Source organism: Bos javanicus, chromosome 25 (assembly GCF_032452875.1).
Source record: "Bos javanicus breed banteng chromosome 25, ARS-OSU_banteng_1.0, whole genome shotgun sequence".
Taxonomy (NCBI): Eukaryota; Metazoa; Chordata; class Mammalia; order Artiodactyla; family Bovidae; genus Bos; species Bos javanicus.
In genome coordinates this window covers 32,764,805-32,780,464 of record NC_083892.1, presented here as the reverse complement: position 1 = coordinate 32,780,464, position 15,660 = coordinate 32,764,805, and the positions used below count along the sequence as shown (strand labels likewise).

Genomic DNA, 15,660 nt, shown 5'->3' with positions numbered 1-15,660 from the left:
TCCCTGTCTGCCCCTTGCCTCTTCTACAGATGCTTAACTTCACCACTATCCGCATCCCCCACCAGAGAACCTGCAGTGACACAGCATAGTGACCTGAAGAGTCCTGTTTATTTTTGACAAGTGTGCTGATCTCAACAAGTCCCTGGGAAAAAAGCAGCTTTTGTTAGTCTAGTTATGCAATAAACAGCTCTTTTTAGGGAAAGAGGAAAGAGGGAGAGGATAAAGGTTACGCTGTGAACTTGTAGATAAGACTCAACTCTGGGGACTGGACTTTCCAGCATGTGTGGGTCCCCAGTCTGATACCCACAGACAGCCGAGGGGATACGTTCGTTTGTGAATGTAGGGTTTATCTAAGTTTTCAATGAGAATATTAGTCCTAAATTGCTTGGCGTTTTATGGTAACAGTAGGATTTGTCAGGGTTCCACGTTCTAAGGCTGAATTGTATATGAAAAGATTGTATTATACCACAGTGGGCCATTGCTCCTTTCCTTTTGTGTGAATTTTATGTGTGTATTTTATCAATATATGTTTTCCATTTTGGCTTTTTGAATTCGTTTTCAGGTTTAGACCACTGCTAACATAGGAATAGGGTCCTCTAGTATTTGAAAATAGTTTTGAAATCAAATATTGGTGATTGCAGCCATGAAATTAAAAGACGCTTACTCCTTGGAAGGAAAGTTATGACCAACCTAGATAGCATATTCAAAAGCAGAGATATTACTTTGTCAACAAAGGTCCGTCTAGTCAAGGCTATGGTTTTTCCAGTAGTCATGTATGGATGTAAGAGTTGGACTGTGAAGAAAGCTGAGCGCCGAAGAATTGATGCTTTTGAACTGTGGTGTTGGAGAAGACTTGAGAGTCCCTTGGACTGCAAGGAGATCCAATCAGACCATTCTGAAGGAGATCAGCCCTGGGATTTCTTTGGAAGGAATGATGCTAACGCTGAAACTCCAGTACTTTGGCCATGTCATGCGAAGAGTTGACTCACTGGAAAAGACTCTGATGCTGGGAGGGATTGGGGGCAGGAGGAGAAGGGGTCGACAGAGGATGAGATGGCTGGATGGCATCACCGACTCGATGGACGTGAGTTTGAGTGAACTCCGGGAGTTGGTGATGGACAGGGAGGCCTGGCGTGCTGCGATTCATGGGGTTGCAAAGAATTGGACATGACTGAGCGACTGAACTGAACTGAACTGAAAAGCATGAATGCAGGGGAGATCCCTGGTGGCCTAGTGGTTAGGGTTTTGGGTTTTTCACTGACGTGGCCTGGATTCAATCCCTGATTGGGAAACTGAGATTCTGCAAGCAACATGGCGAAAAAAACCCCCCAAAACCTACTAATGCCATTTATTGAACCATGATAACTGATCATGGTTAAGTTTTTCAAATTTTACCATTTAATGATTACTGTCTCTCTGCCTTTTCCCTATCTCTTAACCTCAGGGAAAGCTTTAGGCAAGTCAACAGTGGTCCCTGTTCCATATGAAAAGATGCTCCGAGATCAGTCGGCCGTGGTGGTGCAGGGGCTTCCAGAAGGAGTAGCCTTCAAACACCCTGAAAACTATGATCTTGCAACCCTGAAGTGGATTTTGGAGAACAAAGCAGGGATTTCATTTATCATTAAAAGGTGAAGTACTTTCTCCCTTGTCCTCAATAGCTTTTTCAAATAAAGTTGAATAATTCTTCACCTTAAGTTAATATGTTTTTATTATTGTTTACTATAGAAACCATTTAAATTTATGCTTTTTGATAACTTTTTGTGTTTACATGTAATATTTCGTTCTGTTTTACTGCAGACCTTTCCTAGAGCCAAAGAAGCACCTAGGTAAGTGATTGCTTTGCTTACATTATAACAGGACCAATTACTAAACCTGTTGTGTCAAAAATTCAATACATTGTAAGAATGTCTCCTTTATTTTCTTTGAGAATATGATGTAAGACATTTTGGAGTGGAGTGGTACAATGTTTATATAAACCAGTGAAAAATCTGTTGAGCTGAAAAACCAGAGACTTATTGTTTTCAGCTCAGCCGCTTGCTTTATGATGTATTCAAGGCTTTGTGTTTGCAGGGTGTAAGGATCTGTCCTCATGCCCCAGAATTATGAGGGACTTAATTTACATAGTCCACTGAGCGGGCACAGAGAGATGGAACACAGGATTGGGAGGGGAGGGGATGCACAGCCATGTGTGAACATTAAAGGCTTCCAGTGCTGGTGGTCTAAGGTGGAGTCACCACAGGAGGAGCACGGCGTACACACTGGAGGAACGGTTAGTGGAGGTTCTAGGGAGGAAGCCCAGGAAGGAGTTTACGAGGAAGAGGGAATTAAGATGGGCCGTTGAAAAATGAACAGGTTTTCAACAGGACTTCCTTCTGGGAAGTCCAGACATTCCTTTTGAAGGGAAAAGGGGTATTTAAAAGACTAGCACCCCTTTGAGACTTGTCAAAGAAAATAATCACTGTCATTGGCAACTTCTAAGTGATGTAAACGTGAAAGGACAAGATAATATGGATACCCAAGCATATATTGTTTTCTGGTCGATAGCCTCTGTTATTCTCACTACGATGAAAAGATTAATTTTTTAGAAGTTTTATTGGGGTGTCATTGACGTGCCATAAATAAAGTTCACCCATCTCAAGTGTACAGTCCATGCGGTATATGGAACGGCTTTCTGGCAGTTTGGTTAGTTGACCCTGTTTATTTCTGGACTTTCTACAGAGCGAATCATGTTGTATGTAAATCAAGACAGTTGACTTCGCAGTCTGAATGTTTTGTATTTCTTAGTCTTGTTGCTCTGGCAAGGATGTTCAGTGCAGTATTGAGTAGGACGTGGCTGTAGCAAACATCACCTTGTTCTCCATACTAGGTGGAAGCCATTCGAGCTTTCACCGTTGAGTTATCTGTAGGTTTTTGTATGTGTCCTTTTTGAGATTGAGAAAGTATAGACTTGGTTTTCATGTTTAAGTTAACATTCATTTTTTCTTGATCAGTATTTTTTTGCCCTGATGTATTGCAGATTAGCCGTAGTTTGCCATTTGTATTTTATGAAGTCTGTGATTCTAGAAACATGTTCTGAAACATTGAGGCCTAGTGGTTAGTTAAACAATATTTCTGTAGAGTATTTATTTATAATAATGAGTTGTCCAGGTGGGTGGCTTTGTATGGCTCGGCTCTTTTGCCATATCGACTTTCAAAGTAATTGAAAAGTTGCAATTATAATGGGATTGCATTTTCCAGTGTAAAAACTTTTAACAGGCTTATTGAGATATGATTGACATACAGTAAACCACACATATTTAAAATGTGCAGTTTGCTAAGCTTCGACACATGTATATGCCGTGGAAACTGTCGTTGCAACCAGGATAATGAAACCTCTCTCACCCCTGCTTCCTTGCATCCCGTCGTAATTCCTCTCCTCCTCTCTGCCTTGTCCCCAGACTGTCACTCATGTTGTTGTCAGCAGAGATTTCTTATGTTTTTTTATGGAAATGGAATCTTAGAGTACGTGCTCTTTTTTGTTCGTCTGGCTTCTTGCTTTGCGATTTTTCCGCGTTTCATGTATCAACAGATACATTTTTATTACTGACTAGTATCCACGGTACAGATACTCCCAATTTGTTTACTGATTTACTTGCCCATGCACGTGTGGGTTTCCATTTCTTGGCTTTTATAAAGAAAGCCACTATGATATTTGAGTGCAAGTTTTTATGTGGACGTTGTTTTCATGTCTCCTGGGTAGACAAAGGGAGTGGCGAGATTGTAACAGTAACTAGTTATTTACCTTTTTAAGACACTGCCGAAGTGGCTTTCAGCGTGCTGGTTTTGGTTTATGTTCCCACCAGCAGTGTGTGAACTGTAGTTGTTCTGCATCTTTGTCAGCATTTGATGGAGTCAGTCTTGTTCTTTTTTCCTTTAATTTTTGCAAACATAGAATTCACCGTTTGGTGGTATATAAGTCAGTGGGTTGCAGTGTGTCTACAAGATGCACAGCTATCACCCTGTCTCATCACCTTAAGAAGGACCTTGTCCCCGTTAGCAGTCATTGTTGTCCAGTTCTTCTGAGGCAGATGTACTCATGCTGGATCTTGGTTCCCCAACCAGGGATTCAACCTGTGCCCATTGTAGTCGAATCACCTGGGAAGTCCCCAGATCTACTCCTAACAGAAATCTGACTTCCTGTATACATCAGTATTGTCTTATTCAGTAATAGTATATTGGTGTACTTGTTTCACTGATGAAAATAGGAGCTTTCTCATTAATGGGAGGTTTGTGGAGGGTTGAGGGGCTAAAAGCTGTTAGATGATTATCATCCCTGAATATCTTCCTTAGAGGGGAGAATGAAGGACACTCTTTCAAACTAACAGCAATACTCATATGAATGACCCTGAGCTGTGAACTCCCTTTCCCCTGTTCATTCTATAGTTAGGACCTTTGGAAGCATAGTCATATTTCATATTAGTGTTGGAGAAATCTAAATCTTAACATTTTTTTTGTACCTAGGTGGTCGTGTGATGGTTACAGATGCTGAAAGGTCAATGATATCTCCAAGTGGAAGGTAAAGCATATTTCATTAGTACTAATGAACCTCCACACTTCAGCAAGTTTTAGTGTTTAGGTTATTGATGTATTAGAATATTAAAAAGGCCTGCATTTGAATCCTTTGGAGGGCCTGTGAAAATGCACTTTTTGACTTAGTAGTTATGAATGGCAGTGGTTAACCTGAATGAAGCTAGTGTGATTAGTCTGGTGACCACATTGTGAATAGGAAGGCCTTCTAGTAAGACCATGTTGTTTTATTTTACCTTTCCCTCCCAAAATGTTCATTGGAATTAGATTTCTAAATTCAGTTAACAAGTCATTGATGCAGGAAATAAATATGTGAATTTTAAAGTGAGTCACTTCTGCAGTGACTGGGTCAGGCGAGTGAGGTTATCCTGTGACATCCAGGTATTTGAGTGCTGTGTGTAAGTGGCCCTCATCGTGTAGAGCTTCATCGGGGTTTCTTTTCCTTTCAGCTGTGGCCCCGTCAAAGTAAAAACAGAACCCTCAGAGGATTCTGGTATGTACCAGTGCATTTAGAATCAGTTGTGAAATGTAAGTAAAGAAGACTTTCCCTTAATTTAGAAGTTTGTTTTTGGACTCATTACTTACTGCTTTGATGTGAAGTAGAACAGATTTATTCCAAAAGGTGACATTATTTGTTAATATTACTGCTGCTGCTGCTTGTTGATGATTTGAGGCACATCTTCTAAAACCGTGTCGCGTATATAAACAGTTCATACTTGGACATTGTTCCCCTGTATGGGATATACTACTTCTTTATCCATTTACCGTTTATTGGACATTTGAGTTCTTGGCCAGTTTTGATTGTTTTGAATTAAAATCTGTATGTGTGTCTGTGCGGAGATGTGTCTTCATTACCTTTTTTTAGTAGATTCAGAGGAGTGAATTGTGGTTCTTTGCTTCACTTTTTAAGCTACCGACGAATTGTTTTCCTTAAGTGACTGTTATTTTATGTTCTTAGCAGCAGTGTGTGAGGGTTTGGGTTTCCATCGCTTGACCAACGCTTGTTATTGCCTCTCTTTTTTGTTTTATTGCAATGCTAGTGTTTTCTTGTCTGTCTTCTTTTCCCCTCACTCCCTTCTTTTCTTTTGCTAAGAAATCATCTGTTGGTGTTAGATGTTGTTGCCACAGGTGGGATATCATTGCTTCAAAGTAGGCAGAGCTGGAGTATCTGTTCATGTGTATTTATATTTACATACGTATGTTTATCCATTCCCATCTATGATTTTTCATGCCCATATTTTCAGTTCCTCTCTTGGACACCCCAAGGTTTTTTTTTGTTTCCTTCCTTTCCTGGAGAATTTTCTGAGAGCCGTGGAAACCTTGTTCAGTGTGTTTGCATATTTCATTTCACACAGGTTTCATTGCTAACCTCTTTGTCTTACTGACCCTTTGACACTTTGGCTGGGCTATCACCACTACTGCCTGTCCCCCATTTTCCTCAGTCTCCCTGGCCTGAGAGACTGCCCCTCAAAGAAATAAATAGTCTCCTTCTGCCACCCTGCTTTGGGCCTTTGAAACTCCTGATGCAGCTGCATATCTTGGTCAGAGCAATCTAATGGTGTTTGAAATGAATTGTTGGGGTTAGAAGAAGTGTGAGTGTGTGTGTGTGTGAGAGAGAGAGAGAGAGAGAGGAGATACTGAATGAATGAGAATTTTTATGTATGTTATTTTTAGAGGGGTCTGCAAGAAAGGCAGCGTTGAATTCTCCTTATTGGGAATAAGTATTTGAGTTTGTTACACAGTTTGTTTCACAGAAGTTTTTTTCTTTCCCTCTTTCACGTCACAGGAAATCTCGGTTTAGTTTTTAGTTTGTTGTACTGAAATCACCATTTTGTAAATCTTCTCCCCTTAATTTATGTATTTGTCTCCTGAATAGTTTGGATCTAAAAATAGACTTGATGACTTGAGAAAAATGATATTTTTTGAATTTTTCAACCATCTTAATTGTAGATTAATAGTACACATATTGGTTTATTTATAAAGGGTTTTTTTTTTTAATAGGTTTATTTTTTTCTGCCTTACACTTTGTTTTTGAATATGTGGGGAAAATACCTTTTATTAAGAACTCACTAAAGAATTTGTTAAGAATCTTAAAACTTTTAATAAAATTGAAGTATAATATATGCCAAATATAAGTGTATATATGGCCAGTGAATAAAAATGCCTGTGACCTAACACGCACTGGGATACAGAATATTAATGACACCCCAAGAAGGGTCTCTCCTCCTCCCCTCTCATTACTCTTCTGAAAGTCAGCTGTTTGCTTGAGTGTGTTTTTTTAACCTAAGGCTTATGCATTTTAATTTTCTTCAGCTTTCTTGAGGTATAATTGGCATTACTTGAGTTTTAACAACATAGACTTCTTTTCTCTAATTTTGACTTCCCTCTACATGGAATTGTACAATATACACTCATTTATATCTGGCCACAAAGGTCTACTTCAAATTATTTATCCTCATTGTGGGCAAAGTGTTAGGCTAAAAGGTATGATTTGTTACCCTTATTAATAAAGAGACATGTTAGGAGGGAAAAAAAATTCAGTGTCTCTTTATTAAAATCATTAAAAAGTATGCCATCTTTACTCTGGAATATTGGGTCATTAGAATTGATGTTTACAGGTGATTTTCATTGATTTATAAAAACATTTTTGACTATGAGTGAAAGCACTGTGACTAATTTTCTTTAATTGCAAAGATAACTTGTTGGAAGATAGATTTAGCATTAAATAATAATCCCAGAATGTTAGTAGGGTGGTTAAAACTTTGTCTTAGTTGGGTTTTAGATTATTTTTGTCCCCGTGATACCTTGCAAGCTTTTGTCTTTTGCAAACCTTTAAAATATGAATTGAATGCATTATTTTGCATTAATAGCAGAGCACAGGGGACTTCCCTATACAATCTGAATGCCTCAAAGTATAATTATATAATTTAATTTGCTTTTATAGGCATTTCTCTGGAAATGGCAGCTGTGACAGTGAAGGAAGAATCTGAAGATCCTGATTACTATCAATATAACATTCAAGGTAGTACTATTTAATAAAGTTTTTCTTTCCAGAAATTATTGTTGGTTATAATTAAAATTTGTTAATTGCCTGAATTTCTTAGATATTATTTTATTGATTGGTCCTTTGGTCCTTGACTAGCAGGTGTACTTGTAATTTCTCACTGGAATAAAATTGATTTCAAAATGGGGCACTCAAAGTCCATCTACACGGGCAATGTTGAATAATCATTAATATTCTTAAAAAGGACAAGTAAAAGTTGTGGCTTAAGATAGAATTCAGTTTCACTTTTCAGAGTTATTTGCAAGGCATAAAAAGTCTTCTAAACCTTTAATATCTGTTTGTGGAACAAAAATAACTTCACATTATTTTTATTATTTTAAAAATCTGTAAAAGATCAGATATTATTAAGTTTTAGGTATTTACCCTTTTATTCTGTATCTCTTCTTGAGTGATAATCAAGAAGGAATTAAAGCTCATAATTTCACAATGCAGTTTGCTTTTCTGCATTGATGGATTTTAGTTTAGAAGAACATCTCTAGTTTATGGTAAGTTTGATTGTCATAGATGCATAAAGTACATTAAACATTTAAAGTATAAGATCTGATTAGTTTTATGTATACCCATAACCCAAAAACGTTAGTCTTCACTGCACTCAAGATAATGAAGTGTCCATAACCCTCAAATTTCCTTGAGCCTCTTTGTAATTCACAGCTCTCCCCAGCCAATGGCTGATTTGTTTTCTATCATTTTATTTTAGTTTGCAGCTTTAAGAAATTTATATAAATGGAATCATCATAAAGTATGTACTGTTTTCTTGGGGTGGGGAGCTGTGACTTTCAAATTCCGTGTGATTGTTTTGAAATTCATCCACATTGTTGCATATGTCGATAGCTAATTCCATCTTGTTGCTGAATGTTACTCCATTGTTCATCTGTACCACAGTTTATCCTTCTGTCTATTGATGGACATTTGGTTGTTTCTAGTTCGGGGCTGTTAAAAATACAGTTGCTATGAACATTTGTTTGGAAATAGCGTTCATTTCTCTGGAGTAGCTTTCCTGGCACTGGAATAGCTGAGACCTGTGGTGGGTATTTAAGCTGTGTCCCACTGCGCTTTTACTGTTGGGCATTTCCATCAGGGGGCAGTAGTTCTTGTCGCTCCATGTCCTTGTTAACACTGGTATGGTCCGCATTATTTTTAGCCACTTTATTGGGTGTCTTGTGATACCTCTTTTCGATTTTAATTTACATTTCTCTAATAGGTTTAGTTCATTTAAAATAATAAGTTTTTATCAGTTCTGGAGTATTGTAAAAGCTAGGGATAAATTTATTCTACTTTGTAATCATGTATACATATATATTAAATCTATGTACATATATTAAGTTGTCTCCTAGTGAATTTCATAATTTTTATGTCAGTTTTGATTGTTTTATTGCCATGATGGTAGTAATCACATGGCTAAAAGGTTTAGATAAATCTAAAGGTTTTTAATCGAAAAGTTAAAATTTTGGAAAATATTTAGCCGTTGAGCAGTTTTTGGTACCTTGCTAACATACTTAATAAACACTGTTTAATAAAATCTTTTTTAGCACATTATATTTAATTTTAAAAATAAAATTCTGTATCTGTGGCATTGTCTTTTTAGCTTTGCTGTTACTAGACAGGATTATATAAGATTTTTTTCCCCCTTGAAAATAGGGAGTGTGAGTGACTTAAGGTAATGCTTGAGTAATGGGAGTGGAAATCTGATATTTGTAGAAGAAAAGATTGCTGAAAAGATCAAGTGCAGTTGAAGAAGGTGGGAGCCAGACTATTGATTTTCATCTAGCCTGAGAGATACAGTCCATGCAGTTTTGGTATTTTTTGCAGTTCTTTGTATATTCTGAATAAAAGTCCTTTGTGATGGGATTTGCAAATAGGTTAATTTGATGATGCCCAACTTACTGGGGAATTTTTCCCTTGTATGAATTGTGCTTAAGTACCATATCCAAAAAAAAAATCTTTAGTTTACAGAGATTTTCTTCTGTGTTTTATAAGCACTTTTATAGTTCTACATTTAAGTCTATGATTGGTTTAGACCTAATTTTTATATAGTGTGTGGAATTCCAAGTTCAAACTTACACATACAGATATCCAGTTTTTCCAGCACCTTTTGTTGAAAAGACTATTGTTTTTTTGTTGTAATACTTTTACATCTCAGAATATTCTGTTACATTGTCAGTTTTCTCAAGCGTATCCTGTTACATAGATATTTCTGTTTCTACCCTTTCCCAAAATTGCATTGTCTTGAGGACTACAGTTTATAGAAGCCCTTGGGCATTTTGGTGGAGATTATGCTGAATCTATCGACTAAATTTGGTTGAATATCTTAATATTGAGTCTTCCGATGCATGAGCATGATATGTGGATGTTATCTGTTTGGCTCTTCTGTGATTCATCAGTGCTTAGTTTTCACCATACATATCTTATACATATTTTATAAGATTTATATCTAAGTGTTTAATGTTTTTCATTGTTACTATTTACTTGGTTCTGGCTCTGGAACTGTTTCTGTTTTTTGTTTCTTTTTTACTCAAACATCTAGCTTTTGCAACATTTCAGTAATTTTTTTTCTTTTTTTTGCTCTTATGTGTCTTTTTTTGTTGCTTTAATTTAGTTTTATGTTTCTTAACATGGGAACGTAAATCATTGAGATAATTTCCAATGTAAGTACTTAATGCTGTAAAGTTACCTCTTCAGCATTAGTTTAACTGCACCCTATAAACTTAGACATATTAGTATTAATAGTTCTTTTCATTCAGTTCAAAAACATTTTCTAATTTTCCTTGTCATTTCCTCATTGTCCTTTGGTTTACATGGAACGTGTAGTCTCTTCAGATACTTGTGCAGTTGTCAGATAGCTTTCTGTTACTGATTTTTAGTTATATTTCCATTACAGTTGGAGAACATTCTTTGTATGATTTCAGTTATTTTAGATTTGTTAAGGTTGCTTAACAAATGATTGTTCAGGTCTGCTGTATTCTTACTGGCATTTCTCCCTCCTTGTTCTATCCACCACAAAAGCACTGAAACCTTCACCTGCCTCTGTCTGTCTCCGGCCTCATGCGTTCTCAAGGCCCATTAGGGGTCAGCATGCTGGAGGCGCCTTTTCCCTTGGCTCCTTTCCTGGCAGCCCCCTTTCCAGCCCTGTTACCAGTGTCCGGAATGGTAACAACCTAAGTTAGTTTTGTCTGTTTTTGTAGTTTATGTAAATAGAATCCATCAGCATATATCAGGCCTCTTCTGTAAAATGTAATTTGTGAGACATGCTGTTGATTGTACTTACAGATGGTTTATTTGAACTGCTGTGTTGTACAGTCAGTACCCACGAGAATGGGTTCCAGAGTCACCCCCCAACCCCCTCCAATATCAAAATCCACAGATGATCAAGTCCCTTATATAAAATGGTGTAGTATTTGCATGTCACCTACAAACATCCTCCCGTATTCTTTATTTAAATCATCTCTATATTACTGAAATATCTAACACAATGTAAATGCTATCTTAGTAACTGCCAGCGTGCTTGAAGTTCACATTTTGCATTCTGGAACTTTCTGGAGTTTCTCTGTTCCAAATATTTTTGATCTGTGGTTGGTTGAATCTGCAGATACTGAGTGCAGATTCAGATGGCCTACTGTATTCTAAAATGCTTTTTAAAAATGTTTAAAACCCACAAACATGATGTACATGTTCCCAGGTTTACAGAATCTCACATGAGGTAACATGCTGACTGTGTTACTGATGCCCTTCTTTAGGCCTTTCCTAGTCCCGTTTTTTTCTCTGAGTTAACCACTTCACTGAAATTGAGGTTTGCCCCTCCTGATAATGATTTTATACTTTAAATGAGTATACAGCTCCACAGAATGTCTTTGTATGTGTATCCAGGCACATAACATTTATGTATTTTCTCAGTTTTTAACTTTGGCACAAACGGTATCATGCTCTGTATGTGTTTTATGTATGTTCTCCTGTATCAGTACAGGTTTATGAGATCTACCTATTTTTGTCAGGTACAGGTTTTTTTGTTTTTTTGTTTTGTTTTTTTAGTATTTGTCCTTTTTTATGACTGGCTTATTTCCTTTATTTATTTTTGGCAGCAGTAGGTCTTGACTGCTGCACACAGGCTTTCTCTAGTTACAGCGAGCACAGGCTGCTCGGTCTGCAGGGTGCGGGCTTCTCACTGCTGTGGTTTCTCTTGTTGCGGACCACCGGCTCTAGGCACAAGGGCTCAGTAGTCGTGGCACACAGGCTTAGTTGCCCCGCGCCATGTGGGATCTTCCCAGACCAGGGATCGAACCCAGGTCCCCTGCACTGGCGGGCAGATTCCCACTGGACTACCAGGGAAGTCCCAAGTACTGATGTAATACTGGCATTGCAGTAGTTACATATATGATTATACTACAGTTCATTTGTTCTTTCTTGTACTTTAAAACCATTCATGTTTTCTGCGAAACTTTTCGAATTCCAAAATAGACCTGGACACATCTCTGTGTACCTGTCAGTCTTCCTCTAAGATGGCTCAGATGTGAGCACTGGGAAAGCGTGATTTGTCTGCAAAAACGGGTAGACACTCCTCAAGTGGTGAGGGCGCATGTGCGACTCATTTAATGACAAAGTCCAAGTCATGTGCTATTAAAACATGTCTAAAATTAAACAACATAATTTGATAGTATAGTGATATATGAAGGTAGCTGGGCAAATAGTAACCAAAAGAAACCAAGTTTACTAATAATAATTTGAGGCCAAAAAAGAAAAAATTAACAAGTATAAAGAGTAAGACTGTATAGTCAATATACTAATAAAGTACTAAGTTGACAGGATAATCATTAACTTTTATTACCTAAAAATGTAGCCTCAAAAGTCAAAGTAAAAAATTGATTCAATTTGATGTAGTTGATAAATTTGTGAATGCAGTCATATGGGAGATTTTAACCAATGATGAATGCTTATAGAGTAGAGGATTTGAACTCTGCAGTTGATGAACATAAGCCAATTCATGTATATCCAGAATTCCATACCCAGTAAATGTTTATTTACAAAATATGGAACTTTTACAAAAATAAACTTTACAGTTGTTCATGGATAGCCTTAAGAAATTGCCAGAAAATATTGTAATTAATTAGAAATCAATAATAAGCACATTATTTAAAATAGAAATCCTATACCATGGGAATCCTAAGAAATATACTTTGGCTTAAAGAGGACCTTATTAAAATAGTTTAGAGCAGAACAATATTGATATATAGCTAGACTTGTGGAAGAGCAGCTAAAGCAGTATTATGAAGTCAATACATTTTGCTATCATACAGTACATTTTTTCTGTATATTTTAAGTCTGGGTTACATGACTAGGAAGCAGTGAATCTGGCATTCGAAGTCAGGTCTCTCATTGAACATTTTGCTCTTCATTGAGACTCCAAATATAAATAATTTTTCTGTTTTCTGTGAAATTATTTTCTATGCTACATCCTTTACTTATAATGTATACTTTTGTGCCTCTTCATGAAATTCCTCATGCATTTGCAAAGCCTTTTAAAAGTCTTAGGATGTTTTCCAAAAAATATTCAGAGAAAGTGAAGCGGTTTGTGTTCATTTCAGATATGAACATGTTTATGTTAAGTAGCCGTTGAGAACACAATGTTCTCTTTTAAATCTATTACTGTCACTGAAAGCATAATACATGCAAGTGTGTTGTCAATATCTATAGCTTTCTGTGAAGGTTTAATTAAGACGAAATATATTGTATATTAATTATTGTGGAAAACCATGTTATTAAAAATTTTTATGGATCTGTAGAGAAAGGATTTTTGAATGAATAATTGTCATATTTCTATTTCAATGGAGTTTCAAGCTTATTGATAGGTTAATTGCATGATTTTAGAGATTCTAAGGAAGGTACAACAATTTGACTCTGCATTTTTCTTTAGTATGGCAAAGCATTAAGACAAATATTTGTCAAGGAAGAATCAAATGCAGCTTGTGAGATGTATCTGTGCTTGTTGCCTATATGAAGCGAAAGTGCCAGCTTGCTGCCACGAACATGGCCCATATCCACCATTTAGACGTATCATTCCCATTCAGTTCGTGTCTAGTCATTTTCAGAATTTCTTTTGACTGTCTGTATATGGCTTTATCTGAATACACTTTTTCCATTCACTAAGACCATAAATTGACACCATTCGTCAGTCTTTTTTTTTTTTTTCCTTTTTTTTAACCCATGAAAAGGCTGTAGTATTCCATATCTCTCACCCAAATTTGTTTGCTGAAGTGACCCAAAATCTATTTTTGGGATTCGTTTTGAAGTGTTATCTTTGTGTCCCAAAGCAGGCCCTTCTGAAACTGATGATGTTGATGACAAACTCCCCCTTTCGAAGTCTTTGCAAGGTATAACTTTTTCACTTCCATTTTCCCACATGATGTTCTTATGTAATGTTTCTTTATACTGGACAGACTGTGTTTTTGTATTTATATCTGTATTATTACTTTTCTAAATGGAAAAGGAAATGTATTGGCCTTTTTTTTTTTTTTTTGAAACATAAATGAACTTCACAAGCAACAATTTTTGAAAACCAATTTTCCCTTTTGTGAATCTAGTAATGAATCTCGAAATGGGTACATGACACACTTTCATATTTAAGGTAAAGTACACATTTATACCTTATATCAGAATAGTCAGAAATAAGGCTTATATTGTATAGTTAGTAATGTAAATATCAGTAAGGTCATGTTGATACTTAATGTTTAGAAAGATTGTAAGATATCATTTGTAAATCCCTAATTTTATTGATTGAATGTCTTTTGGGGAATTTCTGTGTAGTGTTCCCTCCCTTGATGAACATAGGCTATTTGTGATGGCTTTACTTTACCTCTGCTTATTCCGGCTTGAGTGCATTAGATTTCATTCTTTTTCCTTCTTTGGCTGCTCTATGCAGCATGTGGGGTCCTAGTCCCCCCACCAGGGATTGAACACACGCCCCCTGCATTGGGAGCACAGTGTTAACCACTGGACCGCCAGGAAAGTCCCAAGATGTCTTTTCTTTAGCTGTACTTTTAATATAAATGTAATTGCTTGATTTACATTTTGAGAGAACAAAAAGTACACACAGAATCACCCTTTACTTACCGTGTTATGACCTGAAGAACATCACCTGAGTTATTCTTAGCCAGCCTTCCCTTTTTAAGTACTGGTCCTTTCTCCATTACCTCTCCTTGTTTTGACCTCACACTTTTGTTTTCTTTGGCATTACAGTCAAAGAATCCAGCGCTCCATAAATTCAAATGTTAATGTTTAATGGGGAGAGGGGAGCCGTGTGTTGAGAAAGCATAATTTAAGGAGTTAAGTAAAGAATAATTCTTGGCTACAGATTTATAGATTTACCCATTGTTTTGAGCTCAGGTGAGTTTTCAGAACATAAAATAAATGGAAAAGAATCCCAAGATAATTAGAGCTCCATAAGATTAGACATGGAAAACCCCAAATATTTGGTCTTAACATGGTACTTTAAATTTGAAGGTGCTAGGTACTGAATGACAGTCTTTTTTTTTTTTTTAACTATAGTCAATGCTCTTTAAAACTCAAGATAAAAGTGTATAAAACCTGTGTCTGGGGGTGGGGGTTGCCTTTAGTATAGTTTCTTAAATTAGTTATCAGTGGATGACAAAATAGACCTGATGTTTCCTCCTGCTCCCTTGCTTTATTCTTCCCTGTAGGTAATACATTTTTATTTCTACACGAAGGCAGTGATTTTCAGTCTTCTCGATGTTAGTACCTCAGACATTTAAGGACGGAGGATCAATAGTCTGGGGCAGTTTGGGCACTTAACCTAATTGGCTCTCTTGGGTTTTGGATGACTTCTTTCCTGTTTATGAGTAAAGTTTCTCCAGTAGGATGAGCCTGTTCACTGTTGAATGCCTAACCTGATACATTGCTTTATGTTCCAGTGTGTAGAAGCAGGCAGATTATATTACCTGAATTAAAATGCTTTTGAGACTAAAGGTAGTATCTTAAGTTTTAACTTCTGCATTTCCTTTAAGTGCAACTTTGATTAAATA

The 15,660-nt window shown here is 36.7% G+C and overlaps 1 protein-coding gene across 10 annotated transcripts in view; it reads left to right on the top strand.

Moving 5' to 3' along the window:
• GTF2I (general transcription factor IIi) overlaps window positions 1-15,660 on the top strand; it is an 82,353-nt gene that overhangs the window by 25,435 nt on the left and 41,258 nt on the right. For 5 of the 10 annotated variants that reach the window (XR_009733573.1, XM_061401855.1, XM_061401854.1 and 2 more), the window contains 6 exons: window positions 1,445-1,628; window positions 1,798-1,826; window positions 4,501-4,555; window positions 5,016-5,059; window positions 7,511-7,588; window positions 13,933-13,992. Coding sequence is in view for 9 of the 10 variants with exons in the window: in XM_061401855.1 (XP_061257839.1) it covers window positions 1,445-1,628; window positions 1,798-1,826; window positions 4,501-4,555; window positions 5,016-5,059; window positions 7,511-7,588; window positions 13,933-13,992 (450 nt within the window). In the remaining variant the exon portion in view is untranslated. The remainder of the gene's footprint in view (window positions 1-1,444; window positions 1,629-1,797; window positions 1,827-4,500; window positions 4,556-5,015; window positions 5,060-7,510; window positions 7,589-13,932; window positions 13,993-15,660) is intronic. The other 5 variants (XM_061401858.1, XM_061401857.1, XM_061401853.1 and 2 more) reach the window with 2 other exon arrangements.